At 49.4% G+C, this 19,983-nt stretch overlaps 1 protein-coding gene across 3 annotated transcripts in view; it reads left to right on the top strand.

The window, feature by feature from the left end:
• The window catches only part of Galnt9 (polypeptide N-acetylgalactosaminyltransferase 9), a 79,683-nt gene extending 60,099 nt beyond the window's left edge, over positions 1-19,584 (top strand). Inside the window, exons 7-11 of one of the 3 annotated variants that reach the window (XM_008853738.2) lie at positions 9,294-9,479; positions 10,635-10,772; positions 12,858-12,953; positions 15,157-15,324; positions 16,243-19,584. In XM_008853738.2, coding sequence (XP_008851960.1) covers positions 9,294-9,479; positions 10,635-10,772; positions 12,858-12,953; positions 15,157-15,324; positions 16,243-16,389 — 735 coding nt within the window. In that variant the 3' untranslated portion in view covers positions 16,390-19,584. The remainder of the gene's footprint in view (positions 1-9,293; positions 9,480-10,634; positions 10,773-12,857; positions 12,954-15,156; positions 15,325-16,242) is intronic. The other 2 variants (XM_008853739.2, XM_008853740.2) reach the window with 2 other exon arrangements.
• Positions 19,585-19,983: the final 399 nt, after the last annotated feature.

Raw genomic sequence — 19,983 nt, forward strand, 5'->3', positions numbered from 1 at the left:
AGGGCTTGTTCTGGCTCACAGTTTGAGGATGCAGTCCAGCCTGGTGGGGAAATCATGGCAGTAGGAACATGAGGCAGCTGGTCACATGGCATCCACAGTCAGGAAGCAGAGAGAGACGAATGCTGCTGCTCAGCTCATTCTCCTTTCTATTCAGTCTGAGACTCCAGCACATGGGATGGTGTCACCCATATTCAAGGTGGATTCCCTCAATTAACCCAATCTAGAAACTCCCTCACGGACATGCCCAGAGATCTGTTTGTACGGTGATTTTCTACTCCATCAAGTTGACAACCAGGATTAATTTTGGACATCTCTCAAGTCCAAAAGCCCTATTGCCAACCGGGTGGGATGACAGCTGCCTCTGCCTGGCCAGAGCCCACACCCCTTCCCTCTTCTCCTCTGGGAACCTGGATGTGACTGTGGTGCCTCTGAGAATTACTGGCCTGTCACAGTTAATATATTCATGGGATCTGGTGTGATTGATCACCAAGGCTGAGATCCATGTTGGAGAGGGATGTGACATTTACATTTGAAAGGTCTGTCTGACCTTGAGTGTGTATGTGTACACACACACACACACACACACACACACACACACACACACAAGATGAGGAACAGGCTCACAGTATTACCAACAGCTTTCCAGGGCCTTATACTCTACCCAGATAGGAATCATGAATAGTGAGAAGATGCTCTTTCAGTGCTTGCTGTTCTGGGTATGAGTGCCTGAGGCTTGGGGGATGGACTGTCAGACCCAAAGGTCTATGGGTCCAGGCCCTTCAGAAGGCTAAACCGTATAGCTCTGGACACTCCAGCTAGAGGTTTATTGCCCTGGACCTTAACTGCCAGCAGCCCTGGTGCTTGGCAGCTTCTGTATCCTCAGTTTCTAGCAACAGTGCATAGCAGCTGTGGGCAGACCTTCTAGCAAGGCAGCACTCCAACTCTAGCAGCCCTGGGACTCTTAGGCCTACAGTGACAAGAATCAGAGCTCTCAGGCCTGGATATCAGGCTCTTGGCCCCTAAGGCTTGGCAGCTATCTGCAACTCTTCTGGCAACCAGAAATTTCCACAGCCTCCTTTCTTCTGTCTTTCTCCAGCCCCAGCTCTCAGCCTACTCTCATTGCTATGCATCTCTGCCCTCCTGTGTTGTCTCTGTTGCTTCCATTCCTTGTCACTTTCCCTGGTCACTCCATGAAACTCTTGTGCTGTCTCGTGTTCTTGCTGCCTGTTCTATGGCTGCCTCCACTGTCCTGCCACCATAGCCCTCCCTTCAAGTTACCTGTCAGCCTGATGTTCCCACACCAAGGGTCACACGTGTCTCCCCGCTGATTCACAAAGTGAACCAAAGGCTTGTTTATATAGCCAGAAAGTGGTAGGAGAGCTTGCACCAATTACTGCCATCCTTTATACAAATGAGGGACTGTGTTAATATCAATCACAGCGTAGCTTCTCTTGCACCAATCAGCAGCCCCTCACACAAATGAAGACTGATATTTGTTCCAGTCACAGGCCTGCTAAGCTACTGGAAAAATGCTTCCTCACTGGTCTGGATAGAAATGGTTGTGGGTAATTTAAGAGTTCAATAAGGTATGTGACAGTAAAAAGTTGGGCACAGGCTGTTTGGAGCAGTCATAGTTGAAATGGGGCCTCCAGGAACTGGAGTTATACTTTGGCAGCAAGCAGTTGTGGTGCTGTGTGGTTTCCTCAAGGCGTCTATGATGTTCAAGTCAGCCAGGCTGCCATGAGGGAAGTTCAGCCAGCTGCTTGGCTGATAGCCCTCACTCAAGGTAGGTGGGATGCCAAGAAAGGTCTATGTAGCTGTCAATCAGGGTGTCAAATCACCTAGCACCCGATGTCAATGGGGGGCTTACAGTAAAGACATATCATTATCATTAACACTGTTTAGTATGTTCTCACAGTGCTTACAGCTGACCAGCACCCAGAAAGTAACAGGCTGCTCTGCCTCACATAGACCTTCTCAGTGAAAATTACAGCCACATGGTAGCCACAGCTGTGGTCTGTCTGGAGTGCCCAGGGCTGGCCTTGCTGCTTGCCTGGCGGTGTTGTTTGGGCCGTGGCGGTATTGCCTCTGGAAATTTCTTGGGAAGTGCAGCAGAGTTAAGGGCTAAGGTGACAGGGTTGTTGAAAGCAGGGTACTGCTAAGCTACCCACCTGCAGGAGCAGCTGAGACACCCTAATATAAGTGGTCACAGCATGATGATTATCTCAGGTCTGACACACAACTGAAACGTGCTCTCTCAGCTGGCACCCTCCTGTTGTTTGACTCAGCACAGGTGCTTTCTTAGGCCCCAGATACCACCCTGGAGTATGGCCTGCTCCCTCTGCCTCTGCTACATATCTCTAATGGTACTTAATCCTCACAACTAATTGCTCATATTTGATTTCCTATCTCCTCTTCTCTCTCCCTTATAAGAATTTCACTCACATAAAGCCTGGGAATGTAGCTTAGTGGTAGAGTCCTTGCCTAGAATTTCACTCACAGTGTGCCCTTGAGGTCACCATGGTGCACACAGTTGGTGATATTGTAGCTCAGGGATGAATGCAGGAGCCATCCTGAACAAGAGGGCCAGGGCATGGACTTGGAAGGGTAAGGAAAACCCAGCCCCCCTACCAAAAAAACCTATGGGCCTGTACATGCTACAACCAAAGAACATGTACCTGGGGAAGGAAGGGAAGATGAGGGACACTGAGGGTGACCCCTGAACAGAGACATGGAGGAGCAGTGGGAGCCAGCCAAGTTGTGAGGCCAGCAGGGCAAAGTATCCCTGGAAGAGGGACAGCAGTGCAGAGGTCCTGTGGTGGGCAGTGTGTGGAGGGGTGTGTGTCCCTGTTCAAGTCGTTGGCTTGAAGCCACAGAACTTGTTCTCTGCCTCCCACCCTCCTGCACCTGATGTCTCTGACCTATGGTTAATACTGTGGCCCATACAGCTGCTCTGATTGATACAGTCCAATTAGAGGAACACCATGGTCTCAGGTCAGTTTTCATTCCTGTGATTGTAAAAATGCCAGCTGAGCTGTCCCCTAATGAGGAAAGTCCTGGAGTCAATTAGGGGGAAATGACTCTGTGGCGTCCATTAGGTTTAATAAAGGTCAGGACAAAATCTTAGCAGAGACAGTGCAGTCAGGAAAGCCACAGCAGGAATTGGAAAGCATTTGCTCCTGCCTCTTAAACTGCAGTCACTGCCACTCTAAGAGCTGGGTCCACTTTCCATCCTGTACTTGAAAGTCACTTCTGGCCCAGGACCCCATCCCATGGGAACCTGCTTAACCTCAGAACTGATTTTTATGAGAGGCCCTGGAGTGGTGGGCAAAAAGGAGGACAAAGAGGGGACTGTGAAACCCTACTCTTGTTCTACAGAGCTACTTTCAGGAAGAGCATGTTCCAGCCACAGAGGCATTGTTATCTGATAATAACATGAGGCCTGATAATGGAGGGGTGCACCTCACACTCCAGCAGTCCATAGAGCAAGTGATGGCCACAAGTTGAGCTTCCTCACCTGCCAACCTTCAACAAGCCCCAGGTATGGGGAGCAAGCACTACCTGAAGGAAGGGTTTGGAGAATATCTGCTAACTAGTATCTTTGTGAAGAAGCCACCATAGGTATTGTGTCTTCCAAAACTTTTCAGACTTACATTTGGAGCCTACCTCTGCTTTCTCACCTGTTGTGCTACCTTCTCTATCAGCCTCAGTTTCCCCATCTGTCATAGAGAAGCACAAAAGAACTAACTCCTGGAACTGTTTAAGAATCAGATGCAGTGGGAGCTCACAGCACCTGGAGTGCAGCGAGCATATGAAGATGCTAATTTCCATGATGTGACAACCTTCATAAATACTGTTTTACTTTCCTTTATGAAAGTGTTCTAATGTAAACAAACAGGAGTCACACTGGCTCGAGTAGAATTGAAATCACCCACAGTTCCCTCTGTCAGTATGAGGCATGCCGTGTTCCCTTGCTCAGAGCCTCCCTGTGGATATGCATGTGCACATGCATTTATTAGAACAAGTACATCAAGCATTACTATGTTGTTTGTATGCATGTCTTAGCTGTGATCCTGTGAATGTGTGTATGTTCACACATTAAATTGTGTGTACACCAGGCATTACTATGTGTTGTGTGCATTTCTTGGCTGTGGTCCTGCAGGCTTCCTTGTCGTGATCTGCTTGAATGGCAAATCAGCTGTGGACATTTATCCATAGTTCCTTGTCTTATTCCACACCACCACCCCTTAGCTATTCAGAGGTTACTGGCTCTAGTACCTGACTGGCAGGCATTTGTGACTTTCTTGTGTCACCAGCCCTGAAGAGATGGCTCTGTCAGACTGCCCCCACAGCTCAGTTAACTCCTTATGATACATTTCTGGAAATGGAATGTCCCTGCCAGATGAGCCCTGTGTTTGTTCAGCTTTTGATACAAATACCGGACCTTCCTTCTGCCCCCAAATGATGTATGTGTTTATGTGTATGATATATTTCAGTGAGTATATATGTATGTGAGTGTGGTGTGTGTGTGGTATATGTGTGTGCATGTACATGTGTGGGATGTGTAATGTGTGTCTGTGTATGGATATGTTTGATGTGTGTTTGTTTGTGGCTAACAATTGTCTATATGACTGTAAATCCAGTTCCAGGGGTCTCTTCTTGCCTCTGTAGGCATTGTATGTACATAGTGCACCTACATACATGCAGGCAAAACCCTAATACACACAAGAATTACCTAAAAATTTTAAATAGAGGTCTCTCCATCTTTTGCCACTGGAGAAGCCTCCTCTGTAGTGTGCTGTGTGCATGTGTGTCTATATGTATATGTATGTGTACACATACATGTTTTGAACTTTCTCATTTTTAAATATTCTATTTATTATTTTTATGTGTATGTGTGTACTGCCTGCATGTAGGTAAGTGCACCAATGTCGTGCAATGCCCTCAGAGGACAGAAGGGGCTGTTGGATCCATTGTTAGCTGCCATGTGGGTGCTGGGATTCGAACCCGGGTCTTCTGCAAGAACAGCCAGTGTTCTTAACTGCTGAGCCATCTCTCCAGCCCCTGAACTTTCTCCTTTTAGCCATTGTCTCATTGTTTTAGAAAATATTTTTAAAAATATTTTATTTATTATTTTTATTTTATGTGTATGAGTATATTACCTGCATGTATGTGAGTGCACCTGTATCATGCAATGCTGTGGAGGTCAGAGAGGGCTTCGGATTCCCCTGGAACTGGGGTTAAGGATGGTTCACAGCCACCACGTGGGTCCTGGGAATCGAACCCGGGTCCTCTGCAAGAGCAGTCAGTGCTCTTAACCGCTGAGCCATCTCTCCAGCTCCAGTTTTATAAAATATTTTAATGTCTAGCATTGATGTTCCACTATCTACCTAGAATTTCCTTGTCTATTCCTTCATGTTTATTCCTGTGTTGTGATGTGAATATGGAATGTGCCTGAAGGCTTGGTCCCAGCTGGTGGTGCTGTTTGGGGAGGTACTAGGAGCTCTAAGGAGGTGGGGCTTTGCTGGAGGAAGCAGGTCACAGGGGGCAGACCCTTGGGGGAATGCATTATGTCCCAGGTCCCTCTCTATGCTTCCCTGTCTGCTTCCTGACCATGAGGTAAGCAGCTTTGCTCCTACTACATGGCTCAGTCCCACCTCAGGCCCACAGCAATTAAACCAAGTGACTGTGGACTGAAACCTCTAGAACCAAGAGTCAAAATACATCTTTCATCATTGAAGTTGCTTCTCTTGAGTATTTGTCACCGTGGTGAAGAATGACTATGCCTGTGAAATTCATCAACTCTTTTTAAAAATTTTATTGAACTTCTGTGCATTTCATACAAAATATCTTGATCATATTTAGACCCTCTCCCCTCCCCTATTTTCACCCTCCAAGAGTCCCCCCACTGGATTTCATACATCCTGTCATATATGTTAAGGCCTACTGAGTCAAATTTGTGTTCCCAATGTCCCTCAGGGTGAGTCCATCCACTGGAGCCTTGTCAACCCATCCAGCATCACTCCCTTAAAGAAGACTAACTCTCCCCCATCCAGCAGTGATCTGTTGCAAATAGTTCCTCACCTAAGTTTGGGACTTCTTACCCATTTCCCCACATCTACGCTGGGTTTTTGTCTGGTTTGAGTTTGCATGGGTCTTGTGCATGCTGTCACCATTACTGTAAGTTCATCTGAGCAAGTTCCCAGCCTCCTGGAAAACTATGTTTCCTTGTGGTCATCCACCTCCCCTGGCTCTTACAGTCTTTCTACCCCCTCTTCTGCAATGGTCCCTGAGGCAGAGGTTTAATAAAAAAACAGTCCTATCCAGGGACACACACTCTGTAGTCTCTTATTCTTTACATTTTGGCCAGTTGTGGCTCTCTGTGTTAATCACCAACAGTTGCACAAAGCTTCACTGGTAAGAGTTAAGAGATGCATTAATATTCTCTCCACACCCTCTTCTGCTATGCTTCCTGATCCTCAGCTGTAGAGGTTGCATTATAGATGTGTTAGAGCTGGGCATCTCACAGACACTTAATTTTCTGTGCTTAACTAGTTGTGGAACTCAGTCATAGTGTTCATCTTTTGCAAAAATAAGCTTCTTTGATGAGTGGTGAGAGGTGTACTAATTGTAATTATAAGGATACATTCTTAGCATACAGTAAGAAATTACATTTGTCTAGAGTTTGACAGACATAGGTTTTTCTCTAGGATCTATGACCTCTCAAGCCATGTATATTTGGCTACGTTTACAGCACCACACATGAGTTCCCTCCCATTGAGCAGGCCTTAAGCCCAATTGGATAATTGTTGATTACCCCCAAGATAAAAGTGCTACTACTACATCAATAGAGAGTTTGCTATGCTAGTCATTGTTGTAGTTATTAGACTTTACAGTGGGGTTTTCTCCCTTTCATAGTGTCCTTTTTTACCATGAGAGCTAGTCTTCAGGAAAGAGGCTTCCAGGTCATTTCTAGCTCCATTGCTCCTCATCCTGTGTCCTAAGTATGTCCAGACTTCAGCAATAGGGTCTTACCTTCAAGTTCTGGAAGGAAATCAAGGGCTGTGGCAATAGCCTGTGTTATTTTGGGAGTCTCTTGGACTACCCTGGCCAACAACTAGAAGAGAGGTTGCTTTTGTCTGACACCGTGTTTCTCATTATACAGCCTTCAGTTATACACATGCACTCAGGTACAGATATTGTATGTGTATTTTTCAGTAGGCTTTTGAACTAGTACATTTCCCTCTGGTTTTTGACACCACCTAAGCATTATTTATCGCCACTCTCTCTCCCCCTGTATAACATTCCCTCCTCTTCCCCAGTTAAATTACCTCCAATTTTCCCCATTTCCTCCTACTATCCCCCTCCCTTGAACTCCTTCTTCCCCTTTGCCCCCATGGTTCCTTGTATAACCCTTTCTCCTCCCTTCCTAGCTAAATACTCCCATTTCCCCCATTTCCCCTTGATAATACTGTCTCCCCCTCTTTTGAGCTCCTTCTTCCCCTTTCCCCCCATGGTTCCCTTCTGTTTTCCTGGCTCCTGGTATTACATCAGGATATAGACTCACATCTAAGGATTTGGAGCTAAGATCCACAAATGAGAGAGAACATATGTCACTTGTGTTTCTGAGTCTGTTACTTCACTTAGAATAACAATTAATCTGCAAATTTCATGATTTTGTTTTTCTTTACCACTGAGTAGAACCCCATTATGTAAATGTACCACATTTTCACTATCCATTCATTCATCAGTTGGGGGACATTTAGGTTATTCATCAACTCCTTAACAAAAATCCCATTTCACCTGTCATGGTTGAATTCATGTGATACCACACAATGGTGTAAAGTCATCACCCTGCTTGTTCATGGTGGTATTGACCTGGTGAGCTACATGACACTATTTTTGATGGAAGGAGTGAGCAGCACATGACCAAAGGGGCATTGGTAGGAGTTCCTTAGAGAAACAGACTAACCAGACCTAGGTGGACATAGGCCAGACCCAGCATAACAAAGAGATTCACACCTATGGATGGTGAGAAGCCCCAAGGTCTGCATCAGTACCTGGAACTCAGAGAGCTATGGGTACAAGTTCCAGTTCGAGTTCTGTCTGAAGACTGGCATGCTGCTTTCCAATCCCAGGGGACAGACTGAGAGTAAATTCCTCTCCCCAGCCTGTATCCTCTCTTGGCTCCAGCAAGTGGCTGAGGATACCCTACTGTACTCAACATGAAGGCCTAAGGCAGCTCTTGCCCAATACACCTCAAATAACCTCAAATAACAGGCATAGAGAAGGCAACATATAAAATTAGCCACCTGGTAGCTCAGCATGGGACTGGAATGAAGACCTACCCTAGAGCCTGGGAGAACTAAGGGTGAGTGAAGAGAAATGACTAGAGTGACCACATACTTCCTGTTCCCAGAAAGCCAAAGTATGAAATCCATTTCTTCTGCAGAGATGCAGATGGTGAGGGTCTTTGGAGTTTATTTGCTGAGAGAGCAGCTGTTATACTTTCTATTGGGATCATGTGTTTTCCTAGGACACTGGAGACTGCATATGTTAGTTACCTTCACATCTCTGTGACTAAAATACTTAACAACAACATCATGAGTGAGCAAATGCTTATTAGGATGCAATATTGGGAGTCTCAGTCAATTATGGTGATGCAGGAATGGTAGCAGGGGCAGTCTATCTATGGTGTTAGGACCATGAGATGGGTACTCACATCATAGTTGACTGGGAAGCCGAGAATGCAGCTGGAAGCAGGGGCTGGGTTATAACACTAAAGAGCCACCCCTAGTGGACTACCAAAACAGTACCACCCACTGGGAAGAAAGTATTTAAAACATGAGCCTATATGTGTGTATGAACATTTCAGATTCAAATGGCATCAGAACCTTTGTGAAACTGGTGCCCTTTTCTAAATCAGCAGTGACTCTGGCCACCTGGGTATCTAGGGGGAGGTGGTTGTTGAAAGTCACCACACAGAACACTAAGTGGGGTGGATGGGATCTAAATCTGTAGTCATACAACAGGCAAGAGAAATCAAACATGGTAGGAAATCCCAAAGGAGAGGCAGCCTCATGCCCAGGCCTTGTTAGATATGGCCATGACCTGTGGTTTCTCCTTGGACACCTTACCTTGAAACAAGCCCCAAGTGGCCAGGCCCCTGATAACTTCAGCCCCCAGTGGTTCAACTTCCCTCAGGTGTCATGTTGGGGTCTGTGAACAGAGACACCCAAGCGTGATGGGTGGTCCCTGCAGTCTCTGACCAGGTCCCTCCCCCACCTCCCCAGGTGTGGCAGTGTGGGGGCAGCATGGAGGTGCTCCCCTGCTCCCGAGTGGCCCACATCGAGCGCACCAAGAAGCCATACAACAATGACATTGACTACTATGCCAAGCGCAATGCACTGCGGGCTGCTGAGGTGTGGATGGATGACTTCAAGTCCCACGTGTACATGGCGTGGAACATCCCCATGACTGTAAGGCGGGTTCTGGGCGGGGGATGGACAGACACAGGAACACTCATAGCTTCCAGGGAAGCATCAAAGCCAGAGCCTCAGGGATCCTGGGACCATAGGCAGGCAGCCTCTCCTGGGTGCCGGGGTCTGTGGAAAAGGGCTTGCTCTCACTAGACCAGCCATGGGGACCACACCTTTCTCAAGCCTGTAGATAATTTTCACAGGCTACAAGTAACCACCACAGGTTGGAAGTGAAGGAGGCCACCCATGCCCTTAGTCTTGCCTCAGCATTTCCATAGCAGCCACCTCCAACTGGTCCATCCCTGCATCATGGAGACCCATAGTCAGGACTAGACCTTGCATCCTTACTCAGTGCACATGTGTGCATGCTTATATTTATGTATTTATTTTGGATAGGGTCTCTCTGTGTAGCCTGAATTGGCCTTGAGGTCACAGTAGTGTGCCTCTACCTCACCTGTGTGGGAGTTACAGATATACTACACAATGCCTGGCCTGCTTTGCATTTTTGAATTTCTCTTTGCATCCTCCTAAATTGACTCACCTCTACCAAGGCAGCATGCCCAGCATTTGATAATGTCATCTGGAGCAGCTGGACAGGACCATGCCCTTGCAACCCTGCTGAGATACACAAGGCTGGCCACCTTAACCCAGGACCTGCAGGGTGCCCTCCCCAGGTCACCCCTGGCTACCTTAACCCATGTAGGGTCCCTTCCTGGGGAAACATGTGGACAGTGCTCATCCCTCCCAGCACTGACATGTGACACCTGCCTAGTGCAGCCACTCTATAGTTCCCTAAGCCTCTGTGTCTGGGGCTCAGTTGTGTTGACAGCCATCTAGCACCCAGAAGCAGACAAGCTGAGTCAGGATGACATCATATAGTCCAGGGCCCCATCATGAGCCTCACTGAAGCATAGGCAAATCCCACACAGATCAGGCAGAAGAGTAGGGCAGGGCAGGTGTAGATAAGCCAGGACCCTCTGTGGGCTCTGGGTCAGGAACCACAGATGAGGCCATGGTGGCCCAAGGCTGCAGGTGGAACTGCTTTCAGAGATAGGGGGCCCAGGCCCCTGGAGTCCTCCTCACGGGCAGAGACCTGACCATAGGATACCATGGATCTGCAACATTCACACCTTCCTGTCTGCTTCTGCCCCACAGAACCCAGGGGTGGACTTCGGGGATGTATCCGAGAGGTTGGCTCTGCGCCAGAGGTTGAAATGTCGCAGCTTTAAGTGGTACCTGGAGAATGTGTACCCTGAGATGAGGGTCTACAACAACACCCTCACATATGGAGAGGTACTGCCTCTGCACTAGGGCCCTGCTGGGGTGGCTTTCTGCCCAGTACCCCAGCATCTATGCCTAACACCTATACTCTGACACCCCACACCCTAACACCCATGCCCCAAGATCTTTGAAAACCCTTGGTCCAACATCCCACACCCTAACATCTCGTGTCCTGACACCAGACCCTTACTTGCACATATATGTACACTCTCATATACATTCTCAGATATTCATGCCACAAAGGACATAGGTGTACTCATATGTTCATGAATAACACCACTGTTGAGTCCACAAGGAAATACACACATTTATTTGCAGAAATATACTCAAACAGGCCTGTGTACATGCTTGAATGTGTACATATGCACATTCACACATGTACTTACATGTGTATTTGCAGACATGCAGTCACACACACTGATAGATACCTAAATCCACATGCATGGATGCCACATACAATCACACATATGTACAAATACATGCATATGTTAGCACACATTCATGTGATGTATACACATTGTTACCCTGTGTGAATATTCATATACATTCATATCCAGGTGCATATGTGCATGAATTTATTCATACACATGAATTCATACCTGTGTGCATGCATGTACTTGTTTATATGTATGTGTGCAGCCTGTACTCATTCGCTGACATGCACAAGTGTAAATTTATGGCACGAATGTCTGTGCATGAGCCCATACAAGTACACACTGAGGTATATGTGCACATATGAGTACATATGTGTCCCAATGAAAGTGCCTGTTCAGGTAAAACTTGTCAAGGCAGAGTGATAAGTGAACTTGTGTGTGCACACTGAAGTGCACATATTTGTGCTCTGGTGCCACAGAGCTATGTCCACACCACAATGCATGCATATATGAACACATGCAGATGCACACATTTGAGTGTTAGCACATCAAGTGCATGAAGTCCCGTGTATCACCATGAATTTCCAAATGCACAGCTGTGCACAGGGCTTTCTCCAAAGCTAGGGAGAAGGCACTGTGTTTCTGCCTTGTCCCAGCTCTGGAATCTGGAGTCTTCCACCACAGAGCCAGCGCAGAGAGAGAAGGGCATCCTCACAGAAAGCCGCAACCTTCTGTTCCCCAGCTCCTCAGCTGCACGAGGGCAACCTGACACCCCCCTCTTGGGGAGGTGGTGTAGACATTGGCTCAGGGTAGGACAAAAGGGGCTTGGTGGGTAGTCCTTGCAGATACACCCATCCCTAGAGCTTGGTCACTCCTAAGTCAGTCCAGTCCCTTGGACACACAGCTTACCTGGAAGCACCAGGTGGAGCAGCTGCTGTCCCAGCTTGCCTGTGCTGCCCTTCTGCCCACTGTCAGTGGCTCCATACTCCACCCTAAACTCCACAACCCTCCACTGTCCAGGGTCAGACCCATGAGTCCTATCAGGGAGGTGTGCTCTGTGGTTAATTTACTGCATATCCTACAGCCTGAAATCCAGCAGGGTGGAACAGCACATGACTCCCATTGATGGCTCAGAGTCCCAGGTCACTGGTTTTGCCAGACAGGGGCTGCAGAGAGGGTTATCCCTGTGCTTGTTCCATAGTCTAGAGGTCATCTGACTGTTGGTTGGGCTATGTCACCCCTCCCTCAGCTGGGAGCTTGAGTGGACATTCCAAGTGTGTGCTCTGAGGTGAGCCTGCAGGGTCCCCTGTTACTCTTGCTGCATTCCTTGGCCAAAGTGCACTGGAAGCAGAATAACCGCTGCATCCACACAGCATGGATGTCTCCAAGCTAGTGACACAAGCCATTCTACTGACCAAATCCAGCACTTCCACTGGGAGCCTCACCTTTTGAAGTCTGTGCATTCATGGAACACACATCTATGTGACCAGGAAGCCTCAACTCCCACCTCTCCTTCCCTTCTAACTCCTCTCCACCCATACCACACCACCTGCCCTGCAGTAGGCAGATGCCAAGGCCTGAGTCTCATCCTGAGGGAGGAAAGTCTCAGTGTCAGGTTCACACCTGTTCTGTCACTAGCAGCCCACAGTCAGCCACAGAGGGAACAGGGTGGGAGACCTGGGATCCTCCTCAGTGACCTGGGGTTTTTCTGTTGCTTCTGTAGGTGCGAAACAGTAAAGCCAGTGGCTACTGCTTGGACCAGGGAGCAGAAGACGATGACCGGGCCATCCTCTACCCATGCCATGGCATGTCCTCACAGGTAGGTGGTTCCCAGACCCCACAGTGGAGGGAGTACAGGCACGGGACAGACCACTGAGAGTCCCTGTAAGTTAAGAACAAGATGTTTGGGTCAAACAGACATTAGCAAGTCGCATACTGTCTGATGCCTCAGTTTCCTCATCAGCCAAATGGGACAGTGGGCAGCACTTCTCAGCCAGTCTTGTGGATTGAATGGAAGCTGTGGTGAGGTGTTATCTGGTCTAGACATGATGCAGGAAAGGGAGCTGTGGTTTCTATTATGTTCTTTCCAGCTGAGCCTCACCCTGGAATTTGCAAGCCCAGATCATTTGGAGGCCTGCCAGAACTGGCCTGGGCCTCATGCAGCTCAGGGCTGGGCTTGTTCACACCTCTAGGTGACTAACCCTCTGCCCAATGAGAGCCCCAAGAGTCCTAGTCACTTCTGCTGACAATGCTGCCTCCCAGTGAATGCTGAGCTCAGTAGATCATAGCCCCCTCTACCTTTCCTATAGAGCTCAGGGCCCTCTTTGAACCTGAGCTTCATTCCTGAACATCCATCTGGGCAGATGGCTGGGTTTTTCTGGCTCCAGCATGGAGACAGCCAGTGTCTGCTGATCGCTGGTTAATTTTAGGCTATGAGGTGCCTGCCTTGAGACAATAGTCCAATGGGGGGGTTGCTGTCCTTCATGGTGCCCACTATAGTGGCCTCATTAAGGGCTCTGGACTGACCCCTCCCAGAGGGCAAAAGGGTACTTCAGTGGAGATGTAAATGCTGTTCTACAGTCTTTCAACATCTGTGGATCAGCCCTGGCCGGTACGATTTCTCAGGTCCAGGATAAGACGCTTTGTGTTGATGGGGCCTGAGAACCTGATGAGGCAGGACAAGTCTCATGAGGAACAGAGGGGCTGAATGAGGTGCCATGCCTGTGAAAAGCTCTCTGCCATTAGGGGACAGTGGAACAGGGTGGCAGGATGGATGGGAGGGCCAGGTTGTGTGACCAAGCCCTGCCAGAGAGGTTAGTAGGCCAAGAGCCCTGTTTGAGTAGGATACCACCTGTCCATGATTTCTCTTTATAAACTGGTTGAGTTCAGTCATACACAAATGCCAGAGTTGCTGTGGAGGCTGTAGGAACACTGGGGCCAGCAAAGCTTTGCCCTGGACTGGAAAGCCTTGGGTTCTGTGACCACTAAAGACCACAGGGCAGTGCTGGTTCATGATAGCAGGGACCACTCTCGCAGTCCTGGAGGCCAGAGTCTGATGCCTAAGGCCAGAAATCCTTTTGTCTGCACAAGGGGGCTCCTGAGGTCGAAGCTTGTTTTCTATTTAGCCTGAATGCCCTAGGGCTCAGCAGCCCTGGACTGTGTGACCCAAAACTGCACAGTCAGATTAGGACCCCAGCACACCTGACCATGGGGCCACATTCAGTTCATGACTCAAGGACAGCTTTGGACCACCTGGGGCTATGTGGAGTCCGCTGCTACCCAGTCCACCCCTGAGGCCCAGGTGTTCCCACCCTGTCATGGGTCAGGTTTTACACAGAGTCCCATACCACAGAGGCTGGTCAGCCTATTGCAAAGCTGGGCTGTGCCCTAACCTTGACCTCCCACTCACTCCCAGGATGGGCCTGTCCACTCCTGTCAGCATGGCAGGCCACTAGAAGCAGGTGGCAGGGAGCAGGGATCAGGGTGCAAATAGGCCTCCACTCTCTTGGCCACAGAACAGCTGAAGACACCCCAACAAGGCCCCTGCAGGTGTCATTGACCTTGGAGATACTGATTGCACTCCTGGCTCTGCTCCAGGGGGTAGGATAGGGAAGGGTGTCCTTAGCTCCCAGTCTGTGGCCCTGAATGGGCCTCCTTCCTTGGTGTAGAACTTTTCCAAGGTCAGGGTGCTGGTAACTTGCTTCTGCTCCATTATCTGGGCATTGGAATGTTCCCTTCTCCAGGACTGAGCCAGCAACAGGACCCCAGTCCTAGCCCCTCCATCTACCAAAATCGGATGCCCATGTGGTCCCCAAGCCCAGAGGGTACCTACCTCCTACCTCAGTGCAGACCCAAGGGTTACCTCATGGCCACTGCAGCATCACCTGAGTAGGGGTTTCAGTCATGTGGGGGCCCTGGTCAGCTGTATGTCCAGGGTTTTCTGGGAGGGCCTGGGCAGAGGACGGGCTGAGGTACCTGGAGTCTGAACCTCAGCCCCATTGCTGCCACTGCCATCTCCCCAGCTGGTACGCTACAGTGCTGACGGCCTCCTGCAATTGGGCCCTCTGGGCTCCACAGCCTTCCTGCCTGACTCCAAATGTCTTGTGGATGACGGCCGAGGACGCACACCCACCCTGAAGAAGTGTGAGGATGTGACCAGGCCGACACAGAGACTGTGGGACTTCACCCAGGTCAGTGGGCTGGGCTGATAGCCGGGTCAGCTGCCCCACATGAGCCCTAGAAAGTCAGACTTTGTTGCTGTGACAAATACCTGAGAGAAACAGCTTAAGAGAGGAAGGACCTATTTTGGCTCATGATTCCAGAGATTTTACTATGGTGGCAGAGCAGAACAGCTCACATCATGGTGGGAGGGAAGGGGCTGGGAGAGAGACAGACAGAGACAGAAACGAGAGAGAGAGAGAGAGAGAGAGAGAGAGAGAGAGAGAGAGAGACTACATTTCGCTGGCTTCCTCTCTTTCAATATTTTTTTAGAGAGAGAGAGAGAGAGAGAGAGAGAGAAAAGAGAGAGAGAGAGAGAGAGAGAGAGAGAGAGAGAGAGAGAGAGAGACTACATTTAGCTGGCTTCCTCCCTTTCAACATTTTATTCCAAAGCCCCCAGCCCATGGGATGATATGATGGTATGGATTTGCCAACATGCAAGGGGCATCTTCCTCTATTGAGTTAACCACTCTGGAAACACCCTCACAGACACTGAGGGTCTAAGTCTCCAGGAGGCTGGCTGAGTGGACTGTGAAGACCAGCATGGGGAAACCTGTTGGAAATGCCTCAAGGCAACAGGCTTAAGCCAGAGCCCATGATGTTTGGAAACCACAGGGCTACTGAATATTCAAGGGAACCAAAGGGCACCTGGGAAAAAAGATTGGGGTGGGGACTGGATGTATTCCTGAGACCTCTTTGAACCCCAAAGAACTGAGCAGGGCAGCAGCAGCCTAGCTGATGGGGAAGAAGAGATGCAGATGGGCTAGGGTGATGGGTTCCTTGGTTGGTCTGCATGGTGGCAGTACAGGGACCAGGTTGGGGTTGGGATCATTCCTCATCGGGAAGGTGTCCTGGATTCCCAAGCTAACTCAGTTGCCCCTCCCCTGCAGAGTGGCCCCATTATAAGCCGTGACACAGGTCGGTGTCTGGAGGTGGAGATGTCTAAAGATGCCAACTTCGGGCTGCGGCTGGTGGTGCAGCGCTGCTCAGGGCAGAAGTGGATGATCCGAAACTGGATCAAACATGGGCGGCACTGACCTCTGCCCCCACCCCACCTCCACAGACTCAGACCTTCAGACCCTCGAGTGCTCCAGATGGCGTTGGGCAGGTCCTGGACTGTAGCCAGGATGAACCCTCCTTGCCCACCCCACAAACCCAGAGCAGCTTGGGCCCTACACACCTCAGGGCTGGGCCCTGTAACACTGGACAGCAGAGATCTAGTGTCAGCAGCATCAGCCTGCATTAGGAACCAAACTGTCCTGGGACAGGTGGCTCTGCCTGAGGGAGGACAACAGAGGACAGCGCACACCCATGCCAAATCATGTGCCTTTCTACAGTGTTCCCCAACTGGCTGTGAAGACAGCCACACCCGCATGTGCTAAGGCCCTGTACATAACCCTCAGAAGCAAACCCAGCTGTTTAGTGCTGAGGGTGGGAGTGTTCTCATCATGCCCAGCATCCTGTCCTCCCAGTAGGCCCAGGCCTCACAGCCCAGCTGCCCCTCATTCAGCTGCTCAGCCTCACCACAATCAAAAGCAAACTGAGAGGGCAATTCCCTGTAGTCTGATAACAAGGCAATAGGGAGACATCATAATTGCTCGACCCCATAGACAGACCCAAAGGTGTGTTAGAGACCAGACAATGGCAAATACCTGCACTTGTCTTCCTGAGGGTCAGGCAGGCAGCCACTAGGCAGGGGTCCCAGTTCCACCATCCCACCCTCAGCCCAGGGTGTCTCTTGTTGCTCTGCCATTTCTGCAACAGGTATCATCAGATGATGCCTCCAGCCCCTCACTTGTTTTATAAATAATGTTTTATTGGCACACAGCCACACCTGTTGTCTTGAGTGTCACCTATGACTACAGCATTGGAGTTGCAGAGTGGAGGCTATACTGTATGGCTGGTAAAGCCACTCTTATTGTCTTGAATTCTAGGACTCACTTCCAAATGCCTTTGCTAAGATGCATCCACTCACATGGTCCAAGAAAGCTGGCCTCACTGTATTGTTGCCCAGCTGACTAGGGGGAAGACAGATGTGGAGGCAACAGCCTGGGAGCTGGTTGTCTCTGCTCTGGTCCCTGCTGTCAGACCTCAGTGTCATAGCCATGTTTATCCACTGCCCAGGAGGCTGGGAAATGTGGTCTCTCATTGAGCAGCTGTGCATGTGGATGAAGAATTATATGAACATGGCCAGTGACCTCGCAGACCTTGACTCCAGGACACAGTGGCCAATCCTGTTCTGTTTACAGTCACTGTCATTCATAGCCATTGACCCGTCATCACAGCACCAACAATAAGCACTGGCAGGGGCCACACAGACCTGGCAGCTGGAGGTACATGCTTAGGGCAAGACTCTGGCTGCAACTGCCACCCTAGGACTTTAACCATTCTAGGGCTACCAAACCCATCTTAGCCTGATACGTCCCAACTAACAGCAAGAGCAACTTGCTCCTCCAGGAGGACATGGACTGCCTATCCCTTATCATCCACCAGATGTCAGAACTTACCACTCACTGATGCCAGCCAAAAGCCAGCCAGCCCTGCCTACCAGAGGCCTTCTGACCCCTCTAATGGCCTCACAGAGGTGAAACTGTGGGCTCTGCTGACTCCCCTGTACCCCTCTGCAGGGTCAGCAAGAAAGGGTGGTTTCTATATAGCAGAGCCTGCATCTGCCACAGCCCTGTCCACATCTGCTTTAACCAAGCATCCCAACCTTCAGATGGGCCTGGCAGTCCCTCTCTCAACATGCCTCTCTCCAGGAGAGGAGGTGTCACTACCTCATCCTGATCAGGACACCAAGTCCAGGAGGTAAACTGCCCCAAGGACCAGCAAGAAGTGGGCTTGCTTTCTTGCTGCCCTGGCAGGGGCTGAGCTCCACAAATCCAAGAGATGCTGAACTGTCTCCAGAGGTGCATCATGCTGTGCTCTTACCCTGGGGGAGATACAGGACACATATATCCGTCCCCCTTCCCCAGCCTCTGTGGGACCCCAGCACATGGTCCCTCTTGTCTTCTCCCTCCTGGGAGACCCTGAACACCTCCCACCCTATAGTTGTGAGAAATGTGGGCCTCAGTTTCTCATTCTGAGCAGGGGCTGTCACCATCCTCCAAACCAAACATAAGGAGCACTTCCTTCTGGTCCAGATCTTTCCTGAGTTCTCAGTGGAGGACATAGGAGGATGCATGAGCAGGGCCCTAGGAGTGGATCCACAACCCCAGCATTCCCAAAGTGAGTGTATGATGATACTGGTATCCATTAGTGCACAAACATGGCCTGTGACTTCACATGGAGAATGTCATGGGCTCATTGTGGCACTGCCACAATTCACCTGCCAGGAAGGCTGACAGCCAAAGGAAGCCACCACACTGTAGCCACATAAGATCTCACAGAAAACTATCTTCAAACCTCAGTAAATCCCCCACCTGTCTCCCTAAGCACCTCCCAAGATGGGCTGTGAGGTGGGGCCAAGGCGGGTCCACACAGCAGTGTCTATATCATTTCACTGGTCTGAGTGGCTCCAACTTAAAAGAGTACCTGCTTCACGAGATACATTTCATCCCCCACAGCCCTCACCTGTTGTTTTCAACACCTACCTGCCCAAGAATCCCAGGGGGCAGTTTAGGTTAAAGATAAGGAAAGAAGTGGGTTGGGAGGCCACTACTCTAGAGCTTATTGCTATGTAGTATGTCTGTAGTTAGCACTGGTCACAGCTGGAAGGATGTCCTTGCTGGCTCAGACCCACCCTGCCCCCAGAGATGTCCCACACTGGGACTTTGCTTTCATTTCCTGAATTCACGGTGACACATGGCATGCATATGCATTGACTCCTCAACTATAAATCTTGGGCTCAGAATAACATCAAAGATCACTATGAGCTGTGCAGAAGCCAGCTAGGGGTAGGAGAAGAGAGTAAAGAAAGAAAAAAGGAGAGAGAGGGAGAAGAGAAGAAAGAAGAAACAAAAGGAAGCTGTTTGTATTGAGTGAGATTCAGTTCTCCAATCTCACTTAGTGATAGAACACCTGGCTCCATGTTTAAGGATGTACAAGCAGAGGTCAGAGGGGAAAAGTGACTAGGCACAAAACACCCACCATCATGGGGCACACAGGGGTTACCACCTCTCTGTGACCCCAAACTGGCTTCCTTCTATCCTGTGTGGCTGTCTTGTATGGTTTTTTTTTTCTTTTTAGAGGATAGCCATCCTTTAAATGGCAATAATCGAATAATTAGTACTTAATAAGACTGAATGGCAGCCCACTTCTTTCATTAATTCAATTATAAGTTGGCTTCTCTGCAAATTTGGGAGAGTCCATGCCATCTCTGCAGCTCCATGAGGAAGGACTGCAACGTGGAGGGACTGGGGCCTCTGGGAGGAGCAGTGAGCCTTGCCTCCTCCACTGTGGCAGATTTCACTCAGGTGGAAGTCAAGAAGATAAGGCAGCCTTGGGGCATGCCATGGGGTGCAGCACCTCTAAAGAACAGATGCTGGTGCCCCATCTCTCGCTCATAAAGAACAGCTGCCTGCTGGAGCTTGCTGAGGGGTAAAAATGTGTTACAACCCTACATCCCTGGAGTGGGTTGTTTTTAATTTGCTTCTGGTTATATGTTTTTTAAATTCCTGCAAGGACATTTT

Source organism: Nannospalax galili, unplaced genomic scaffold (genome assembly GCF_000622305.1).
Source record: "Nannospalax galili isolate Female #2095 unplaced genomic scaffold, S.galili_v1.0 scaffold566, whole genome shotgun sequence".
Lineage (NCBI taxonomy): Eukaryota > Metazoa > Chordata > Mammalia > Rodentia > Spalacidae > Nannospalax > Nannospalax galili.